The sequence below is a fragment of the Chrysemys picta genome, chromosome 3 (genome assembly GCF_011386835.1).
Source record: "Chrysemys picta bellii isolate R12L10 chromosome 3, ASM1138683v2, whole genome shotgun sequence".
NCBI lineage: Eukaryota > Metazoa > Chordata > Testudines > Emydidae > Chrysemys > Chrysemys picta.
Window position 1 is genome coordinate 49,554,212 of NC_088793.1, and position 23,025 is coordinate 49,577,236.

The 23,025-nt window shown below is 39.0% G+C and overlaps 1 protein-coding gene across 47 annotated transcripts in view; it reads right to left on the reverse strand.

Annotated features, from left to right (window-relative positions):
* DST (dystonin) overlaps positions 1–23,025 on the reverse strand; it is a 439,617-nt gene that overhangs the window by 181,439 nt on the left and 235,153 nt on the right. For 44 of the 47 annotated variants that reach the window (XR_010599478.1, XR_010599479.1, XM_065587877.1 and 41 more), the window contains 18 exons: positions 18,849–18,942; positions 18,371–18,525; positions 16,582–17,041; positions 16,360–16,488; positions 16,059–16,136; positions 15,809–15,970; positions 15,605–15,709; positions 13,642–13,737; positions 12,260–12,385; positions 11,711–11,863; positions 11,302–11,456; positions 10,946–11,072; positions 8,487–8,670; positions 5,699–5,856; positions 4,931–5,109; positions 4,539–4,677; positions 3,505–3,698; positions 257–419 (listed from right to left, as the gene is read on the reverse strand). Coding sequence is in view for 45 of the 47 variants with exons in the window: in XM_065587877.1 (XP_065443949.1) it covers positions 257–419; positions 3,505–3,698; positions 4,539–4,677; positions 4,931–5,109; positions 5,699–5,856; positions 8,487–8,670; positions 10,946–11,072; positions 11,302–11,456; positions 11,711–11,863; positions 12,260–12,385; positions 13,642–13,737; positions 15,605–15,709; positions 15,809–15,970; positions 16,059–16,136; positions 16,360–16,488; positions 16,582–17,041; positions 18,371–18,525; positions 18,849–18,942 (2,857 nt within the window). In the remaining 2 variants the exon portion in view is untranslated. Of the gene's footprint in view, positions 1–256; positions 420–3,504; positions 3,699–4,538; positions 4,678–4,930; positions 5,110–5,698; positions 5,857–8,486; positions 8,671–10,945; positions 11,073–11,301; positions 11,457–11,710; positions 11,864–12,259; positions 12,386–13,641; positions 13,738–15,604; positions 15,710–15,808; positions 15,971–16,058; positions 16,137–16,359; positions 16,489–16,581; positions 17,042–18,370; positions 18,526–18,848; positions 18,943–19,045; positions 19,466–23,025 lie in introns of those variants that run through there. The other 3 variants (XM_065587882.1, XM_065587870.1, XM_065587884.1) reach the window with 2 other exon arrangements.

The window sequence follows — 23,025 nt, forward strand, 5'->3', positions numbered from 1 at the left end:
CCATCATGATGACAGAGGGGCGGCCAGACCAAATTTGCACAAGTGATACTGTGACACTGTACACTACACAACTGGAGCAGGGAGCTGGGCCCAGACCTGAGGGACGGGAGCCTCTGCTGTGAGGTGATCTTTTTCATTTCATTTTGGTTTATACTTTGTTTTGTTTTATTTTGTCATATTTTGTATTTTCAATAATCACAGGGCTCCAGTTATTAGTTTCAATACTTTTCCCCAAGGTGGGATTCCCTTTTTGTACCTTTTGCTGGTTCAGCTGTTTAGCCAAAGCTTTGCTGTTTTCCGGTTGGTTTTCTTGAATCTTTCGCTGAGTATCTTCCACTTTCTGAATCCAGGTATCCAGTGTATGGTAAGTATCTTTGTAGTATTTCAGAGATTTACTGATACCCTCTAAGTCACGCAACCTGGTTTAATTTGAGAACAGGAGATATGATTGGGGAGAAGGTACTGTAAAAAATGATGTAAGTAAGTCAACATAACCTTAAAGGTATCAGGTGTCCTAGCTCCATCTATCATCATAATAGGAAATTTAATACTTTTTACTAAAATATATTAATGGCAGTTTCTACCACAGAGATCCCCAGCTTAATGACAGTCCATAAATCAATCGGGTTTGGTGTTCAGGGAAGGTCCAGTCACACCAGAAACACTGCACGTTTCCTAAATTAATGAGTCCATGAGTAGACAGGCCATGCACTAGACACAACATTCCCCAGCACACTGTGGAGGAGGCCTCTGCAGAAGCAATTTTCACTGCCATGCAGAAGGACGAGAAGTGGGTGTGTTTTAGGTGTGACCAGTGGGTTTGGTTCTGAGCATGAGCCAAGGGGGCCAAAATCTGCACTGAAGGAGGCCAGCAGACCACATCCTCTACTCCTCCCAAGCGAAGTAATAGTTGGCACAAAGGCAAAGTCTTTAGATGTCCAAAAATGCTAATGTCAATGATCCTCTTTGGGTAAATCCCTCTTTAAACCATATGATTCTGGAAACTATTGAAAACCCACTCAAGTTTGTGGGCCTGCCATTTAAATCAATCAGGCACAGAGAGTGAAGTGGAAACTGGTTAAGACTCTTCTACTCTGCAGTTAAACGGGAGCAGAGGGGCAGACAAAGGCAAGCTGTATTATTTCCTGCGAACTGATTCGGGAGTCTACAGAGTGCTTGAGATTCATCTGCTGTAGTCCTAACAATGTGCCTAAAAACCATACAAATATAGCAACCAAAGAGAGAGCAGAGATGTAGGTTCAGAGCAATCTGCCTGTCTGTAACCCTATATTTAACAACTCTGGTATTCTGGTTTGTAATACCTACTTTTGAATCTGCCTTACTTTCAATAATGCTATGGACATGCTCTGTGCATGTATGTGTATGAAACAGAGTGAGTGTGACAGAGGAATTATATTTTGGTATACATATAAACAAACAACAGGGTAAACAAAATAACAATAAATGGTGGGGAAAAAAGAAAAGAAAAGGAAAGATGTTTAATTGGAACCAATATTTACAAACGTATGTGTATAGTGAGTATCACTGTCAAACGGTTAGGAAGTAGGAGGGTGAATATTTGCAGAAAACAGTCTGTTTACTGCCACAAATTACAACTACCGCAAGCTGTCATGTTTACACTAGAACTCACTGTGTGTTAACAATAATCTGTCAGCATATTCCACACAGATGTCATGTGAGGAGAGTGTTAGGTTCATGTTTGCCCTGTGAGCAGATAGGAACACTTAAGCTTCTCAGAAAGCTACTGTTTTGTCATTTAAATCATATCACTTTGTTTACACATGGCCTACTAGAAAATGAAAAAATTAAGAGTGAAATTTAAAGATACATACACTGCAGCTTAATTTCAGGCAAAAAAGACTACACACTCCAATTGCATGTTTCTTAGACTGAAAAACAGAAGGTAAGGGCCCTTCCCCATAGTTTCTGTGAAAGCCAGTAGCTTGAAGGCTAATAATCATGCTGGCATTCAAACTGTTTTCTTTGACTAGACAGCATTTTTGATCAGGTCTTACCAACCACTTTAGTTTCTGGCAATCAGAGGTAGAAGCAATAACATTAATTAATTATATCGGATTAATTGACTGATTATCAGTTCCTGCATGGATTGGACTGAGAACATAAGACTGGCCATACTGGGTTAGACCAAACGTCCATCTAGCCCAGTTATCCTGTCTTCCGACAGTGGCCAATTGCCAGGTACCCCATAGGGAATGAACAGAACAGGTAATCATCAAGCAATCCATTCCCTGTCGCTCATTCCAAGCTTCTTGCAAACAGAACCCAGGGACACCATCCCTGCCCATCCTGGCTAATAGCCATTGATGGACCTATCCTCCATGAATTTATGTAGTTCTTTTTTGAACTGGTGGAACAACCTAAGGACATCTGCTTTTAAGAGGGGAGAAATATGAAAGTTTGCAGTGTACAGCATTGTTTCATATAAACAGCAGTATTCTGATACTTCTCTTCAGGGATTCCAGGGACATAAACGAAAATAGGTTTAGTTTGCAAATAATGTTGTTCTGCCTCAATTTGTCCTTAGCTCTAGGGAGATAGAATTAAAGAGAATGAAAACGAAAGGATATGAGGTTGGTTGGGAAAGCATTAAGACGTGAACTTCTTCCCTGTGAGAACAATGGATAAGCGCATTCCAGAATAATGTGTGTGGGTGTGTGTATAATACATACATGACATACACACATTATTACTTGTCTGTGTGTGCGTGTACATGTGTACAAAAATATTTGAGTAATATTATCCACGGACATCACCAAAATCTAATCAAAGAGTCACATTTCATAGAACAAATGAACTTTAGTTGTATCATGATATTGCATGAACATAATGGAAGGTCAACAGGACATACTCCAGGGGCAAATTACTCGTTCTTGGCCAAATCCTGAAGTCCTGATTTCAGTTCTTATGGAGACAAAATTATCACTGAAGTCAATGGGAGTTAAGGACGAAGGACTTGAGGTCTTAGGCCCAATGTTCTTTATCAAGAAGTAAATATAAATCAGACCAGCAACTCACAAGTGAAGGTTATCTCATCAGTCCTACCTATCAGTACTAACTATGGGGGCAGCAGAAAGCATTACCATAAGACAGGAGGCCCTGTTTTGCAGGCATTTTTGCTAGGGGAAAAGGGCAGCATATCTGTGCTGTATCTGGCTAACTACTAAGTGTTATGGTAAAGCCCATATAGCATAGTGTTAAACTGAAGATGTTACACACACTTAAAGCTGTGGCTCTTTTTATCACTGTGTGGAAAAAACTGCAGGGGATCATGTGAACAATGGCAGCAGCACCGAAAAGCTAAGCATCCACCATGTTAGCAAGTTTCCTGAATAGTTAGAAATGCTTTTCGACCAACTATAATGTTCATTTCTTATTGCTTAAGCAGAAGATAAATTAGCTAACAAACAACATCAATAGCCTAAAAGATGTTTTGAACACACTACAACACTAAATGGTACGAACCGGTTTTCAATCTGAGAATGAACATTTTGCCATCTCTCAGACAGCTGATCAGCTTTCTCTTTATGCCAGTCAAAGTCAAGATCTCGTTCCTTATGCGTTTTAAACATTTGATCACTGATCGCCCTGGCTTTCTGCAGTTCATCTTCCAAGGCATGGAATACCTCTCTTTTCTCATCCACTTCAGACCTCCATTGCTAGTATGTAATAAAAGATAAGTAAACATAAATTGTAGCACTGTGTGTGTAAATCAACCCATTGCATATCCAATTTTTTCTGGTTGTTCAGACTGCTCCAATACCAAAATGCCTATGAAATAGCCATGAACTGAAAATTCTGGGTATTGGAGTCCCAATGCCCACACAAATCAAGCACATGGCTTGTAAGTTAGCAAGCTAATATTTTGTCTAATAAACTACAGAGGGTACCTTAAAAATCTTCCAATTGTAAAATAACATTACCTCACTGCTTGCAGTACTTAAATGGGAAATATAAGGGGCTGTACAAATACTGAAGGAAGCTTTTCTATTTATTTAAGAAAGTGGCAAGGTTTTTAGGGCAGCCAGTCTTAATGTTGCCTGGAATCTTCCAATAAAAGACAAAAGTAACTAACTCTCTTGTTGCTGCAGTCACACATCTTTGGAGCCTCAGATATTCCAAGACACTTCCACGTACAGAGAGAAACACTGCATAGTGAGGTTCATTAGCACTCTTGTTTTGCATGTTATGTGCACAGCTCATACTAACATTTCCAGAGTTATATGTGTATGCAAAATGCAAACTTGTATAAGTGTAAAGTGTCTGTGAGAATTGTTTTAACCTACTAAATAATACATTTAGGTTCTTATCCTGATTGCCAAAAGGATACAGATTTGTCTAATATAGCAACGTTAAAATTTAGTCTGCTTAAAAGTAGACAAGAAGTCTTTGGCTGCACCACAAATGTAGTCTAACCAAGGGGCTATTATAAAAAGACAATTATTTTACTATACATTATTTTATGATTTACCTATAAAGAAAAAATAGAAAACTCATACCTTTAATGTACCCATAAGGTTCTCAATATTATTCTTGTCAGCAGTGACTGCTTCTTCTTCACACAGTTTAGTCTCATAAAGTTTTACTAGCGCTTCTGCTCCTTGAGTGTTTTTCAGCACCAAATTTACAGTTTTTAACCTGAAACAGTAACCTCTTGTTAACTAATCATGTATTGATAATATTCAAACTGCTCACGTTTTTCAGTCTTGCCGTGTGATATGAGATAACTAGTAATCCTTTTTTTACATTATAATGACTTCGATAACTCTCTTACCCTTGATCAGTATTATTCATATTTATAACTTTACTGGTTTTTCTATGTACTTTCATTTGGGGCAAAACAGGTGTACATTGAACCGCAGCAAGTGCGAAGTGATGGTTTGTTACATACTTTTCTATGTATATGGAAGACATGGAGTAAACTTGATTCATATTCTGAATGATGACATTGAGCTCAGAACGGAGGGTGGGGACAGAAGGTGAACCAGCAGCTTGACTGAAAAACTCCTCGCATTTATCTGTAATCATTCCCAAATCATCCTTGAGTCGATCCAGCTCTTTCTTTAGCTTCTATAAAATGGAAGGTAATTGACAGTGTTTATTTATTCTACATCAGCCTGACAGTGTTCATATATCCTAATATTTTTTATTTCTGTGCTCTTTGTTGAAAAAGTGAGGAATGTATCTGCAGCATAGAAAGACTGAAGACTGGCTGTTGATTAGTCCCTTTACCTCCACTGATATATGAGAAAATCACTTAGGCTAGGTCTACACTACCCGCCTGAATTGGTGGGTAGAAATCGACCTCTCGGGGATCGATTTATCGCGTCCCGTCAGGACGCGACAATCGATCCCCAAATCCCACCAGCGGAGGTGGGAATAAGCGCCGTCGACGGGAAGCCACAGAGGTCGATTTTGCCACCGTCCCTACAGCAAAAGTCGGCTGCGATACGTCAAATTCAGCTACACTATTCGCGTAGCTGAATTTGTGTATCTTAAATCAACCCCCCGCCGTAGTGAAGACCTGCCCTTAGTCACCCCCACCCTTCTAAGCTGAACCATAACATGCAAGGATCTGGGTCCGTTTGTTTCAAGAGAAAACTATTCATTTTGGAAAACCGCCACTTTCTAGTTGAACCATTCTTTCCCAAAGGCTCACCTCTTGTTCCGAGATCCTAAACACACTTTCATGTAGGTCATCCCTCTCCAGTGGAGTCCGAATCTGTCGGATCAAACGGTCCTCACAGTTCTCCAAGCGAAGTCTGATGTTTCTGACTTCTGAGATATACAGATTGTAAATGGATTCCTCCTGCTCCTCTGTTGAAGTAAACAAAGGCACTGTTTAGGAAAAATCTAAATTGCCATGCCATATTTCCCTTCCTACTAACAACGGGTTTTGTAATACCTCAAAATATTACAGCTCTTTCAGGGATTGATTCAACTCCCAGAAAAGCCAATAGGAATTTACTTTAATGGGAATTGGATCAAACCCTTAGTCCTTAGCTGCTACTAGATCATCTCCTTGCACTTCCAAAATTAATGTCTATCAGATTCATAGATTCCAAGGCCAGAAGGGACCACTGTGATCATCTAGTTTGACCTCCTATATAACACAATCTATAGAACTTCCCCAAAATAATTTCTATAACACAACTTTTAGAAAAACATCCACCTTGATTTAAAAATTGTCAGTGATGAAGAATCCATCACAAACCTTGGTAAATTATTCCAATGGTTAATTACACTCATTGTTAAAAATTTGCACCTTATTTCCAGTCTGAATTTTCCTAGCTTGAACTTCCCGCCATTGGATCGTGTTATACCTTTCTCTGCTAGATTGAAGAGCCAATTATTAAATATTTATTCCCATGTAAATATTTATGGATTATAATTAAGTCACGCCTTAACCTCCTCTGTTAAATTAAACAGATTGAGCTCCTTGCGTCTATCACTATAAGGCATGTTTTCTAATCCTTAAATCATTCTCACGGCTCTTCTCTGAACCCTCTCTCCAATTTATCAACATCCTTCTTGAATTGTGGGCACCAGTACTGGGCACAGTATTTCAGCAGCAGTTGCACTAGTGCCAAATATAAAGGTAAAATAACCTCTCTACTCCTACTCAAGCTTCCCCTTTTTATGCGTCCCAGGATTGCATTAGATCTTTTGGTCACATAGCTCAGATTCAGCTGATTATGTACCACAACCCCCAAATCGTTTTCAGAGTCACTTCTTCCTGGGATACAGCCCAGTTCCAATAAGTATAGCCTACATTCTTTGTTCCTAGATGTAGACGTTTACATGTAGCCGTATTAAAACACGTTTGCTTTCATATTGCTTGCATATTGTTTACCAAATGATGCAGATTGTGCTGAATCAGTGACCTGTCCTCTTCATTATTCACCCCTCCAACAATTTTTGTGTCAGCTGCAAACTTTACCAGCAATGATTTTTTGTTTTCCTCCAGGTCATTTATAACTATGTTAAACAGTGTACGGCCAAAACCCGATCCCTGAGGGACCCCACTGAAAACAGACCTGCTCAATGATGATTCCCCATTTTCAATCGTCAAGACTACCATCATTCCCTTTGCATGCACACTGGTGAAGTGAATGACTATACTTCTTCCAGCCAGGTGATTTCATTACTGCTATTGTAGCTAACCTCTAGTGGATTTCTTCTTCATCGCTGTGACAGGGATACAGTAAAGGGCTGGAGGACCTGGGCTAGCCAACCCTGATTACAGAACAAGTCACACCTGAGATCAGGATGAATGCCCTAGAGAAAGCAGCAGGAGGCTGCAATGAAGGGGGGAAGCTCAGGAAACTAGAAAAACTGCAGTGTGAAGAGCTCCTGCATGGAAGACACTGATACCAAGGGAGCTGTGACAGCAGGATCCCAGGGAGCAGTCAGCTCCTGTGAGAAAACCTGAATGGCGTTTGAACCTAGATGTTTGGGGACCTAGTGGCTAGTGCCAGAAGGCGAAGATCCAGCTAGAAAAAGCTGGAAGGATAGGCTGTGAGAACAGACTGGGACAGAAAAAGAACTCCACCAGAGACAGAAGACACCAGAACTAAGAATGGATTTTTATGTGGTGATGGACTTTATTTTGGGACTCTGAGGACTTTTAAGAACTATTTCTGTTATTAAATCAGCCCCAGGCAGAGGGTGTTGTTATTCATGTGAAAGCCTGTATGTAGTTCTTAAGGGGCGCAAAACAGAGGGCTAAAAGGGACAGGGTGCCTGCAAAGTGATGCCTGGTCACAAACCGGGGCTCATTAAATGGCCACCCCACTACAATCACCTATCTAGTATTCCAGTTACTAAGTACAATATGTCTCTGCTTATATAGCAAACTATAATGGCAATTTAATCAGTTTTATAAACTATTTCACTTCTTTAAGTCAATAGTTACTTGACAGCATAAGGTATCTTTTCAGCTTTATCTAAGCTTTCATATTTCTGCATCTTAAAAGCAGTCTTATGACAATAGCTTTTAAAGAATGGTGATGGGGTATTTTGCAACACTAAGACAGAATGTGTAAGACATTTTTCTTGTGTAACAGAGTCAAATACTATTCTAATTCTGTTCTGAGCTCAGTAAGATATTCAAGATATATTTCAATCCATTAAAATAAAAGACTATGAAAAACTAGGCCAAATGATAAGCTGCAGTCCAGAGGGTAAATTATTCTTCCAGGAAAAATGTTTTTTGCACACCTTTGAGTAGTACTAATAAATCACCTTCATCTCTAGTAGAATTTACAGCACAACCTGTCTAAATGATAGCTCTTCATTAATTTGTTATAGTTGTCTGTCTTAATGATGTTAACATAATAAAACATGCAGTGCACTGAAGTTCACATTTAGAAAGCAAAATATTCATCAGGTATCATAAAGCCTCCTTTAAGGAAACTTTTACACATTTCCCAGTGAGTTGCTCTTACCTCTTTCTGCAGATTTAAGAAGTTCCTGATAGTACTGCTTGCAGACATTAACCTCCCTTTCCAGATGTGCTATATCTGAGCCTGAAAAGATTTTGGAGTCCTGGCTGTCTTCCAGAAACTCATCAAAGCGGGACTGTAAATTGCTTAAAACCTGCTGATGTTCCCCTGGCAACATTGTCTTTATCTAAAATAGAGAATAGATCAGTATAAATGCCAGACATTCTTGTAATGTGTACAGATGATAAAGGTGATACAACTTCTCTAATCACATATATTGAATTCAACATGGTTTGGGCCAGATGTTGCCATTACAGCACTTGCACAGTTGAAGCAGTGTAAAGCCATATCACTCTAGAAGGGGCTTCAGGAGGGAATATGTGTTATGAAGTTGAAGAGGATTGTACGTCCACTGGACTGAGGAATTTGTCAGATACTAATGCAACATAAATAGTGGAGTAGAAAATGAAGGAAAAAAAGCTTCTCTTGTGGAAGCACTCTAAAATATTCTAGCCTTTTCAATGACCTTGTAGTAACAATTGCTTGTGTCCTTTCTCTGCAAATGTTTCACTGAAAGCCAACACACATAGGTCAGTAAAAAATTATTCACGTGTTTGCTAAAGCACCCTGTGTACCACAGATAGTCATGGGCTCAATGTGATCATGTTATAATACAAATAATAGAACATATTACTCTCATAACAGAGCACATGCTTTTTATCACCTATGTTCAGGATTCAGAAGAGCAAATACAATTTGGGAGCATAGCTGGAATCAACACTGGCAGTTTGCACTACTCACATTTTCTCTGTTAGAAACATGGGGGGGGGGGAAAGAACCCATATAAAATCTAGATTAATCAATGCCCTGTCCTACCACCATAAATAGTGTGGGATAGGCCCACCTGATCTTAATAGATGTCCCCTGCTCCACAAAATGTAGGGAAAAGCTCAGGGACCCTACTAATATGACTTGAGCGAAAATTCCTTCCCAACCAGAAATTGGGCAGTCACTTTAACCAGTTGCATATGAGCAAGAAGCACCATAACTAAGCATCTAAAACCCATTCATATTCTGAGATAAATGTTTTGAGCCCAAGTCATTATCCATTTCTTCCCTCAAACCATCATCTGTATATGGATTTGTGATGGTCAAGTTACAGTCCAATTAAACATTTGGCTTTCCAGTACACAGGTGTATCTTCTTGTCCATGGATAGAGAAGCAGCTATGCTTTATTTATCTGTTGCCTTTACCACTATTTATCAGGTGATGCTGCTGACCCACTTACTAAACCATAAAGGGATGGAGCTGCATTAACCTGACTTTGCTCATTCCCCCAACAGATCCCAGATAGACAGCTGTTCCTCTTCCCCAAGCATTTTCATATGGAGATCAAGCCTGTCATCTATTGGGGAAATTGTGTCAATGTCTATAGAAACACACTAATGGAGACCCATGAGATAACATGGGCTACCAAGGTTTCAATGCGCTCATGATTCACAGCTCTGTGTTTCTTTCTCTCCTAGAACAGGAAACTGGATCCAAAACACCAAACTCAAGTTACATCTGGTGTGAATAAGGTAGTGTCAAGGTGGTATGCAGTTCTGAGATTCTGTTGGAGCCACTGGTATTCCTGGACCCTCACAAAACAACAATTACAATCATAACAACAGCTGGCTGTTCATGCATTCTATTCCAAATTCATATCTGATCTTTTGTGCCAACAATGGGATAGGCCTATGTTAGACCATTTCTCCTCCCATGCCATGTGGCAATCAATGGGAAAATGGTTACTGACCCAAACATGATTAGAAACAGGGCATTTTCGCTGGAGGTTGCAGGTTCATTTGTATCAACCAGAAACAGTGAGAAACAGCATATAACCCCTCACTATGCGTACTGCAAGTGTTATTTGCAGCAAATTGAAGAAAGCTATATTTGAGTATTGTATAACAAACAGTCTCATGTAATATAAAAGTAAAACAAAATTTACAGAAGCAGACATTGCGCTGTTCAGTGGTCTGACAGATGGTTTTAGCCGAACTGTTTGATATTTTGATTTAAATCAGTATTTTGTTTCGAACAAACTAATCTTAATCAGCTCTTTAATGCTGACATAATATAGACTATGTATCAGGGTACAATTCTGTAGCATGGGGTAACTAAAATGCACCCCTCTGCAGGCGTCAGGGACTGAACCTGGGGCTTGTAATTGCCCCAATCATTAGTAGGTGAAGCTGCAGCATAAGAAAACGATATGTCAGAGTGAAGGCTGCTTAGATCAAGATGGAGTACTGCACATGGTAAAATGGAGCAGGCACTGTAAGCTGTGTCTCCACATTGAAGATGTGAGCAGCAACAAACTTCTCCAGTTTATAATAGTTTCTGTAGTTGTAGTCTTCTGGGTATCAGTAAGTTACTAATGTACACTGAGAGGGACATAGTTTGGTGCAGTACCTACCGAAGCAACATTACCAGCTCGAACAGTTTCAATTTCATTTGTCAAGTAGTGCCAGGAAACCACGCTCTTCATATTTATATGTGATTCATGCCAAAGGGCCAGTACATTCTGAAAATGTTGTTCAATTCTGAAACGTACACACAATTAGATTAGAAAAACTGACTGAAATTGTATTCACATGTGAAAAGGGGAGAAAATAAAAAGAGCATAAATTATTTTAACACAGATAAGTTCAAACAAAAATGACTCCCTCTGGTCTAATCACAAGACAATGCTCCTTCCCTAAAAAAATAAAAACAACCAAAATATTTATTACGGGAATTACACACTTTCAGCTGTTTTTAGTCTGCTTCTACCTGTTTGCCGTGTCTATTGCTTCTTTGTTTGGTGGAGGAACTGTAAAGCACACAGATGGAACCATGGCCTCATTACCACTTGGACTAATGACTTTCCATTTGGCACGATGGGAGTTGCTCGCTAATACGCATTCATCATCTTTGTAAATGGTTATCTAGTTTTAACAGAAAAGCAGAATAATTTAATGAGCTAAGCATTATAAACTATTCTTACAAAGTACTTCTGTAAATGGTGTCACCAAATAAGTGACACAACAACAAAAAACAACAATACAGAACACAAGCATTTGCTCTGTTTACTAGGGCGGAAGATATTTACAGTCTTGTGTTTTCCAGGAACATGTAATTAATGAAACTTTAGCTGTCACCTCACGTCTGTAATTGATTTTAGGAAATTCAAGGTTCTAACCTCAATTTGTCTGTAGTCACAGATGGCTTTAATTGGGATGGATGTTTTGAGTGGACTATCAGGATTCCTTGGCTTCAGCTGAATTATTGCCTTTGCCTTCCCCACAAGGCCAGCTACTGTGCTCTTGTACTGCAAGAGTTGTTCTTTTTCTTCCTAAAGAGCAATTAAGAAAATAACAAAAAATCAGAGATGGCCAGAACTCAATGCTTCTTCTTTAATGCTTTTAAAGCTTTTGTGTCTGAAAAATAACATGTTTCACATGAACAGAAATAACTCCATGAAGTAATCAGTGTCCTTTAATATCCACTATTGTTTAAAAACGTATATTTTAAGGGCACAGAAGTATTCAAACAAATAAGGACAATAACAACAAACAAGGTCAAATGGATAAACTTGTTTAATTAGACATTCTGAAATTACATTTTATAATTTTATTACCTCCCTTTAGTTGGGTAAGTTGTTTACAAATTCAATTTTTAAATCTAGATACGTGTTACACAACTCTTGTTTAATCTTATCTTTTTGTCAACAAGATTCTTAAATTCTTACCATGGACTCCTGAACAAGATCTTCTAGTTTATGAAGGCTGCTGGACCTATCACAACTGTACTTTCGCTGTATGGCATCTTTTAAATTCTTTAAATAGTCCATGGCTTCTTTGGCATCATTGAAAAACTGAGGTAAGACACGTATTTTCATTAATTAAAAACAACACTGAACGGTTTACTAAGTGTTAAGCCAAAACTGTTGTTTGAAGAAACCACTAAACGGTTTTAAAGCTGTTTTATATTTTACAATAGCTTGAATTTCAAGTGATTGTCTTCTTGCAGTTTAAGTACGAGCTCCAGATCTCAGAAAAGCAGACATGCATCACTGAAACATGGAAAATCAGTTACTGCACGCACTATCTGAAAACAAAATCAGTAACCCTATGTCTGTACATTTTAGTTAATTACAGTTCCTGTGAAAATGATTTTCAAACAGTGATTCTTGCTACTCCTGGAATTTACAGCTATTAAGTTTTAAAAAACAGATTATAAAAGTTATAAAATGTAGCAAACAAGCTATATGAAGTAGTATGTTCCTATGAACATTATATAGATTAGATGGAACCTGATTCTTCATTGCCTTTTTACCTTTTGTAGCTATTTACATTAATACAAAGTGGGTGAAGTATAAAGCCCTACCATTCTGATTTGTTGCAATTTACATTCATTTTGCTCTCATGTGGCACTGGCATAAATGACTCCACAAGGTTCAAGAGTGTGAAGAATACTCTCTCTATATTAAATATAAAAAAATGCAACGTTCTTTCTAAAGCAGACAATGCATACCAAGACCTTCCATTACTGTGTATAATAATTAGTAGATTAATGATCATTTACTGATCATTTAAGAGGAGCTATAGTCATAAAGGTGACTACAAATGGCAAAACCTTAGTCAATGCATCAGCTCCCCGTGGGCCTTCTGCTCCCTACTGATGATAACATGTGTTCTGCTCTTGTTTGTGCAGCCCTGGAAGAATGAGCTCGATTCTGTTCTACCTTGTCCATCATCAACAAACCCAACAACCTGAATCCAGTTGCAGAAGCTGTATTAACTGTTATGATGCCTGAGGAAGAAAGAACACTGCCTCTTTTTCAGATCCTGGATTTATTCGCAGCTCTGGCATTTAAAAAAAACAACCAGGCCCAATGCTCCCTTGGTGTAAACTGACGTAGCTCTACTGAAGACAATGGAGCTACACCCGTTTACACTACCTTGGAATCTGGCCCATGTACTGAGCTATAAATGGAAAAATTGAGAAAATCTGACCTGAAAGTTATTGAGAAAGGATAACCAATATTCTCGGCTGATTGTTCTTCCTGTCACTTTTCTGACTATCATCGTGCTTTAAGGTGTTACAAATTTAATTGTTTTACTTACTTACCTCAAAATAAGCAGCATTTTCTCTCAAGTGTTGTTCAACACAGTGACAGAGCTGTAAAATCCAGCTCCACTGGGTCTGCATTGCAGCTCTATAGGCCTTAAAGATGAAAAAGAAAGCATTTTAGGAAGACGTGCAGAAATTAAAACATGTACATTCTTGCAAACTTTAGAAAAAAATAAGAATAATGTTACAAACAAAAGAGTCTGGTCCTGCCCTCCTTGCGCAGGCACAACTGTCCTTCAGACAGTAGGAGTTTTGCTTAAGTATAGAGTAAAAAATCAGACATAAAATGTGGTGCTGTATGGACAATAAAAAAAGTTTTCTGAAGCCCTAATGTATGCATATATATGCTTTTGCATAACATTTAAAAATAAATTTAACTTTACTAATGTCTTTGTCTCTTACACAATGTTTTTCCTACCACCTCTATAGAAAACTGGGTGCATTGCCCTAACATTTGCCAGCAGAGGGTGCTCTAAAATTTTTTAAGTCAATCAGAAGTGTCATTTAAAGCCAGCCCCATCTGACTGGCACAGAAGTCAGAGTCTTCCAGCAACTGGGTGGATTGATCCATTAATGCATGGCAAACACCCCATTATGTGCCTGATTATTATGAAAAGACAGTTTCTAAAGTCCTGTTATCTGCACATACTAGGGAATTCAGAAGGCGGTAATTTTAAATATATTACACGCCGCGCGCGCACGCACACACACACACACACACACACACACACTGTACTCTTTAATGTAAAGACTATAACGTTCACATACGTATCTACCACCATACTGGTTTGTCTCTGTAGTATATATGTTTATTAGACTGATATTGAGTGATACACATATTAGTAACAGCATACCATTTTAGAGAAAATAATTCCCACACTACAAAAATACCATTCATTAACCACATTCAAGTGCATGTAAAGGGAAGGAAAGGTTTTTCTTCATTTGTTTCCATATTATGAAAAATAAACTCTTTAAACGAAAGAATCATAAAATGCAGAGTTGGTACTGATCTCTGAAAGGATTAGATCATCCTTCTGTATTATAATTGTTTTCATTGGTCCTACTGTAGCACCACTTTACTGTCTATTCTTGACATGAGTATCTGCAGGGAAAACAATCTGACACTCTCCTTTGGAGGCTTGTAAAAGCACCTACAGTAGCTACAATATTTTTTATGTAAATAGATTACCTACAATATAGAGCCTGATTCAAGTCCAAAATAAATCAGGCCACTTTGTTACATTCCAATGTCCAAACAATTTCTGTAATTTATTAATAATAAGGTCATGAAACCAAACCCCAGACCTTAAAAGGAAACAATATGATAAAATATTTGTGACTGGAAATGCTGTAGGGATACCTTTTCCAGCTCAAAGGGGGAGAAAAACAAATTAAGGGCTATTCTGTGCCTTCAATCTGCATGTGCAATTCCCATTAACATCAATGGAAACTGCATGCGAGAGCTGAAGGCAAAATATGGTTGTAAGGGCCCATCATGGAGTCCTCAATCCTTCTTCTTACATTTCAATAGGAGCTTTGACTACGGGCAAGTCTACCCAACTGCACCGCTGTAGTGCATCTGGCAAAGACGCGCTATGGCGAGGGGAGAGCGCTCTCCCGTTGACATAGCGCGGTGTGGACACCGATTTAAGTCACTGTAACTTATGTTGCTCAGGGGGGCATCATAATCACACCCCTGAGCAATGTAAATTACATCGACTTAAGAGGTAGTGAAGACTAGCCCTAAGTAAAAACCGAGTAGGACTCCAGGATTTAGCCATAAATGTTTAAAAACACTTATTTCATTGAAAGTGAGGCACAGAGCCACAGCAGGACACAGAAAAGGAAAAACTCTTATTGTCTGAACTTATTAACGAATTATCCCATCAGCAAAAAGTCATGAAGACTTAAATCACAATATTGTTTTCCGGTTTGTGCGCTATACTTCTTGACTTACCTCAATAGTTAGCCTTGCAGGGTGATTTTCCAGGAGTAGCTGCTCTGCTATTTCCTGAACTGATTTAATAACTTCTTCCTTTTGATCAAGTTCTCTCATTAAATCCTTTTTTTTTTAATAAAAAAAATTAGATATTTTAGAAACTTGTTAAATTATTAAATGTAATTTAATTATTTCCTTTTGGATTACATTAGCAATGCTTACTGCATGGTACTCCTTTTTTCTTGATATATTGGAGTTTCTTTCACTCCAGTCATACGCAACCTCCTCCTCTTCTTTTTCATTCAGCCATATAAGCTCTCCAGTGGCACGGGACACAAAATTGTGCAGGGTATCAAGGTGCCTTTCTTGATTTCTTGATGTATTCTTAAAAAAAAATTAATTTAAAAACCCCGCCATTATCAAAGCAACACACATTTAAAAGTTGAACATCAAAGAGATATAATGATCTTACCAAGAGTTTTGCATACTGACTCTCCAATTTGTGCAATTTTTCTGCATAATTGAGTTTAAGAGGGGCAGTCATTTGGATCTGTGTACAATAGATAAGGTTAAAGGACAACAAAAAGATTAGCCACGTTAACAGTTATTCTCAAATATTATATTAATTTGTATAATGCTAATTCATCTGGCAATCATACATAAAACCAAAGAAAGGTTCTGAAATCCAAGTGCAGTTGTATAACCAGTAATTACCTCATGAGTAATTCAATTAAAAAAAGTAACCTCAAGAAATAAAAAGTACAGTGGTGTACCTCACTGATTTTAGCTTCTTTAAGGCTTGATTCAAAATCTTCTATAGCTCTATGGACATTTTTATGATTTTCTAAATGGCTTTCAACGCTTGGCAGATCTGACCCCCATTCTGTTCGATCAAGTTGCACCTTAAAAACAAAAATGAAAAATTAACCAAAGCTCATCAGAAAATAAAGGAAATGACTAAAACAGACTAAGAGGTGATTGCATAAAGACATTACCTGCATTTCATCTACCCAGTTCAAGAGGTCCTGGACAAATTTCATGTTGACTTCTTCTTCGGTTAAATTTTGATCAACAAAAGCTGATTTCATGAGGGGCTTTCGGATTTGCATCAGCTTGAGTGTTTGCAGTGCATTGGTGTCAACTCCTGTTACATAAGTTTGAATGATCCGTGGTGGAAAGCCTGGTGTATACGCTGGTGTGATTGCTGGAGTCAGTCTTGAAGTAAGACCTGATGAGAGGCCTGATGTCAGACTGGAAGAAGTCAAAGGTGTTAAACTCTGGGTCATTCCAGAGTTTAAATCAGGGTTTAAATTTGGTGCAAATCCTGAGTTTAAGCTTTGTGTTATTCCCGAAATCATCAGCTTCGTCTGTTCTGTTGTCAGTGTGCGCCCCTTGCTGAATATTGAAGAACATTCGGTCCTTAAGGCCATAAGATCATCTCGAAGTTTAGCAACCCTATAAAGAAATTACATTTACTAAAGAAAACAAAACAATCTCATTGAAAGTTTGTGAAAGCATTTTTGTGAAACAATATAATTAACTGAACTATAGCAATATAAATGAAAGCTATCTTGTATGTTTTACATATTCTAGTTAAACATACATTTACACTATTAGTACCTCAGTACTATTATTTACTATAGACTTTACTTATTACTACAGTAGTTCCAATATAAGCTTTCTACATTAGCACATTTATATTACCTAGTAAACAGCTCTAAAAGTGACATGTATGTATTGTGTCACCTATACATGCATACTTGTGTGTGTTAGTATGAGCAAAATCCTGGCAATAACCCAGAAAACCAACATAACATGTGCAGGAGCATGCACCAAATGCAAAACCAGACACAACCAGCAAAAGAGAAATCTTGCTGTTGCAAGGCAGGATACTACATGCTGGGGTGGATTAATTAGCTGCAGGGAGTTGTTTACAGCTCAGTGCTGAAGCAGATATCCTGTGCTTGCTCTCACCAGATTCAGGTTTAACTCTGCCACTCTTTGGGGACATGTTACTTTTCCATAAAATGACACCCTATTACTACAGTGTAGGCTTCTGGTTGCACAAACTGCTGTTTGTGAACCGACGTTAGCCTGCTACTACCTTTCCGGGTACGCTGCAACTACTGATGCAAATCGTATCTCTATTTATCTAGAACGGGGGTAGGCAACCTATGGCACGTGTGCCAAAGGCGGCACGCGAGCTGATTTTCAGTGGCACTCTCCTGGCCACCAGTCCGGGAGGCTCTGCATTTTAATTTAATTTTAAATGAAGCTTCTTAAACATTTTAAAAACCTTGTTTACTTTACATACAACAATAGTTTAGTTATCTATTATAGACTTATAGAAAGAGACCTTTTAAAAATGTTAAAATGTATTACTGGCACGCGAAACCTTAAATCAGAGTGAATAAATGAAGACATGGCACACCACTTCTGAAAGGTTGCCGATCCCTGATCTAGAACAAAATTAGTAGGTTTTAAGGGTAAACTTAAAGCCCAATAAAAACACCCATAATGTTCAAACTTGGGTGTCTAATAAAGTTAAACACCTAAATGGCACCCAGGTAAGTGACCTGATTTTCAGAGTGCTGAGCACATGCAGCTCCCATTGAGTTCAATAAGAGTAGTGGGCGCTCAACACCTCTGAACATTTGGTTATTTTTATTTGGACTGCCAATTATGGATTTAGGAGCTTAACCACAGGCATTTAGGTTTGACACTCCGGGCTACAATACACATACACAATGTGTATTTATATACTTAAATAAAAGTATGAAATACCTCTGTACCAGTTGATCTGCCTGGTAATATTTTCCATCAATAAGAATTTGGGCATCAATTACTTGTTGGCGCAGAAGATTCTCACATTCAAGTATATATCCAGCGATCTCTGCTTCATTCTGGAACTGTAGCCCTGATTCTAATCGCTTGGCATCCTGTGTTTTGGAATGATAAATACCAGCAATTAAATCCTACAGCTAAATGGAGAAGTACTTTGTAGAGGGTTTACTTTCACTGTAAGCTATTTTTTTTATCTTAAATAATTACTGGTAAAAACCTACTAGAATGAATTCTATGTAATGTACAGTATTCTCTTCTAGAAATGTTAACTAAAGAAAAAACATTCAGAAAAGGTGAAAATATCAGTTACTCCAATAGTCAGTCAAAAGTTCTGAAAGTAAGATTTAAAAAACTGTAAAGATTTCAGTGCCAAAAAGTTCACAAACACACCCAAAAAGAGAATTCATATTTGACTTACAGACTGCAGAGCATTCCGAGCAAGTATCAGTTTGTCTTCACAGCCCAGGATGTCCCTCTGAACTCTGTTTGCAATTTGCTGCAACATTTCCAACCTAAAAGACACCACAGAATATTTAAAAAAATGTTATTTATTATCCACATTGCAATGCAAAAGAAAATATCCTGCATCAAATGCCAGAATTTATGCCGATGTACCTAGATTCTTCTAAAGTGCCATTGCCAAAGCTTATACAAGAATTAATCAGTGTCGGTCCACAATTCACAGAAAGGAAATTCTCATTGGAGTCAATGCTGGTTCGAGTGCCAGTGCTGTTGCTAAATAAGGAATCGCTACTGTGGTAGCCATAACTACTGCTGTTCATTTTTACACCAGGAGCACTGTCCCTTTGGCCATTTACATCTACTGAAAAATGGAAAAGGAAAAAACTCTGGCAAAATGTACAGCTTCCAGGGATGAAATCTCTCTACTGGCTTTTGAAACACCCAGCATTCCTTCTTTAAATAGGCTTCAACATGCACATTCAACGCCCAGCAAGTAATACTCTGATGGCTCTTCAAAGGATTTTGCCTAGAGCTATGTATGCTAGTTTGAGTTTGGCTTCCCTACCTTGCATTGAAAAGCTCTGCAAGTATGGACTAAACAGAATGACTAGGGCGCGTCACTGGGAGGTGCCAAATATTTAATATAAGTCTTAACCAATTTCAACAAGCTAAAGGAACAAATTTATATTATAAACTCACTACAGTGTTGTGTAAATCTTGAATTAAAAGTTATATTAAAAGAAGTAAAAAGAGCTTGATTCACCACAATAAATTCCAGATTTATGCTGATGTGAGTCTCCTGATTTTAATGGAGTTACACCAGTGTAAAACGGGAGTAACACACCAGGCCCATAATTGGTAAACTCTATACCCTTGTACACTGTCCAATCCACTACTATTATTCTACTGTCCAGACAAGCATGTTTATTTTATTCCCCTGTCCCACCAAACTGTAATCCTGAAGACATCACCTTACTTTCTTCAGCATTCTGACCTGACAGCTCCAAGGCTTTCTGACCATAAGGAAAAGAAGGCAAAACCCATATTTTTCTTGATTTTTAATATATAAATACATATACATAAAAATCAGCCTTTCATTCTTAACTGATTTTTTCTCCATTTTAACTCCTGCTTCCAGCCCTCTATAAAACCACATCCATATTACAGCACTGATGCTTTAAAAATATAAAGGACACAAGCTACCCTCGCAGAGACTGAGCAGGCTTATCTCTCTGATGGTTTCAATCCCACTAGCTTGACAAATAGGAACCCCTGTTTGGCCCTTGACCACTACAGGCAAGCTACCAGGCTTTCCTCACCCACCACATATTATTCCACGTTCCAACCGGCCACTAGCTACCCACCCGAACTGACGTTTTCCTAATGTTTACAAGTCTAAGGGACAGAGTTTTAGCAATTTACCCTTGTAACAGGGTGGCTTGCCCCTTACATCTTGAGGCCGGCTGAAGAGCACACCGGAGAGAGATCAGGTGGTTTCCGTATTAAAAGCAACAGTGGGTGCAATGAAGGAAGGATGCTTAGGGAGATCAGAGACTGCTACGAGTGAGCAGGTTCTAGCAGAGGGTCCTGGGATGTGGGACTGAGACTACAGGCAGGAAAGGCCTGGGAATGACCTGACAAGAGGGTAAAATGGATGGAATTTATTTTGGGACTTTGAGTTTTATTTTTGAGTTTATTTCATAGAATCATAGACTATTAGGGTTGGAAGAGACCTCAGGAGGTCATCTAGTCCAAGCCCCTGATCAAAGCAGGACCAACACCAACTAAATCATCCCAGCCAAGGCTTTGTCAAGCCTGACATTAAAAACAGATAAGGATGGAGATTCCACCACCTCCCTAGGTAACCCATTCCAGTGCTTCACCACCCTCCTAGTGAAATAGTGTTTCCTAATATCCAACTTAGACCTTCCCCACTGCAACTTGAGACCACTGCTTCTTATTCTGTCATCTGCCACCACTAAGAACAGCCTAGCTCCATCCTCTTTGGAACCCCCTTCAGGTAATTGAAGGCTGCTGTCAATCCCTCACTCTTCTCTTCTGCAGACTAAATAACCCCAGTTCCCTCAGCCTCTCCTCATAAGTCATGTGCCCCAGCCCTCTAATCATTTTCATTGCCCTCCTCTCTCCAATTTGTCCACGTCCCTTCTGTACTGGGGGGACCAAAACCAGACGCGATACTCCAGGTGTGGCCTCACCAGTGCTGAATAGAGGGGAATAATCACTTCCCTCGATCTGCTGGCAATGCTTCTACTAATACAGCCCAATATGCCATTGGCCTTCTTGGCAACAAGAGCACACTGCTAACTCATATCCAGCTTCTCATCCACTGTAATCCCCAGGTCCTTTTCTGCAGAACTGCTGCTTAGCCAGTCGGTTCCCAGCCTGTAGCGGTGCATGGGATTCTTCCTTCCTAAATGCAGAAATCTGCACTTGTCCTTGTTCAGCCTCATCAGATTTCTTTTGGCCCAATCCTCCAATTTGTCTAGGTCACTCTGGACCCTATCCCTACCCTCCAGCGTATCTACCTCTCCCCCCAGCTTAGTGTCATCTGCGAACTTGCTGAAGACGCAATTAATCCCATTATCCAGATCATTAATAAAGATTTTTTCTGAATAAACTCAGATTCCAAGTAGCAGCAAAGGGTATTGTGAACAGACAAAAAGGGTTGTGTGGAGTTTAAGAATCCCCTTTGGGGGAAACTGAGGCAGGCTGCTTATAGTGTCAGCCCAAGCCTTGAGGGGGTGCTCCGGATGTAGCCACTCACTCACAACTATCTTTGAGCATCAGCCCAGCTATCATTTTTGCCACAATTAAATCCTATTCTGCAGTTCAGGCTGCAGTGGTCCACGTTTGTACCAAAGAGCAATATGCCCTGGCAATGGATACTAGTTATCAGTTTATGAGGCAAACTCCTGTTTCCCATCCCAATCAATAATATAAATGTCTCAGTGATCTAACACTACTCAGATTATTAATTTCTCTCCTTATCTTGCAGTGGTGACCCACATAACTGACAACTTGGTTATATTTAAATGTATTTGATGAATATAAAATATGTGGAGGTAGAGGGAAGTTTATGTTTATGAGGTCTTAATCAATTTGAAAATACGATAAAAGCTTTTTGTGAGTCTGAATACAACTATAGGCCAATTTCACACACCCTCACACCTCAGCACAATCACCCTCAAGTCACATCAGGAACAGGTCAGTGTTTCCACCACTGTCCTCCTACGTTTTGCTCTGCCTGTTGGGGGGCGCTTTACATTCCCCATCAGCAGAGGATGCTCTGAATCAGCACATCCTCACCCACCTTAGCCATGCTCCCTGTTCATTCAGCACCCTTATATGTCAGTCAAACCTGGGTGCCTTTGGCCCCTCTTCTGCCACTTTAATCTCTCCCCTGCAGACTCTCTGCTGCAGGGGTCTATGCATACACTTGGATAAGTTTAACCCAAACTCTTAGTAGCCAGGAGCCCGTTTCAGTTTAGATAATTCCTCTAAAACACAATAGGCCTGATTTCCAGTGATGGACTCTGTTTGTGCCAGTGCAATTTTTTGTGGTCTCAAAATTGTACCTGCAAAAACAAAACCTGTTCTTAGGCCTGGCCCACGATCTCAGTAATGTTCAACATACACATAATCATAGACATTCGTGATGGAAAAGACATCAGATCACATATTCCACTACTCATGCAGGATTGCTCTCAAATATTTTGTACGTTTAAATGCTTCGTATATAGCTGAGTGCAATATAGTTTGAATTGACCCAAAAACCGGAGCTTCAGATATGCTTGTGTGCATGGGCTGAAATTAATCCCTGGGCAAAAAGCCAGTGCCATACTTAAATTCTCCTTAAGCCCTCAGAATAGGGTTTAAATGGAATTTAAGTGGTGCATAGACCTTGTCATGACCTTTTGTGTAGGGGAGAATTTCATTAAAGTTAAGTACTTTGATTGAGGCACAGATACTATTCATTGTGGACTGGCTGAGACCCCCCAACTCATTACCATATGGATCCTGAAACTATAGATCAGAAAAAGATCTACAGGCTTGAAAAAGATCTGTGAGCATTCTTCAAGCTAAAATAATAATGTAGATTTTAGCAGGGAAAA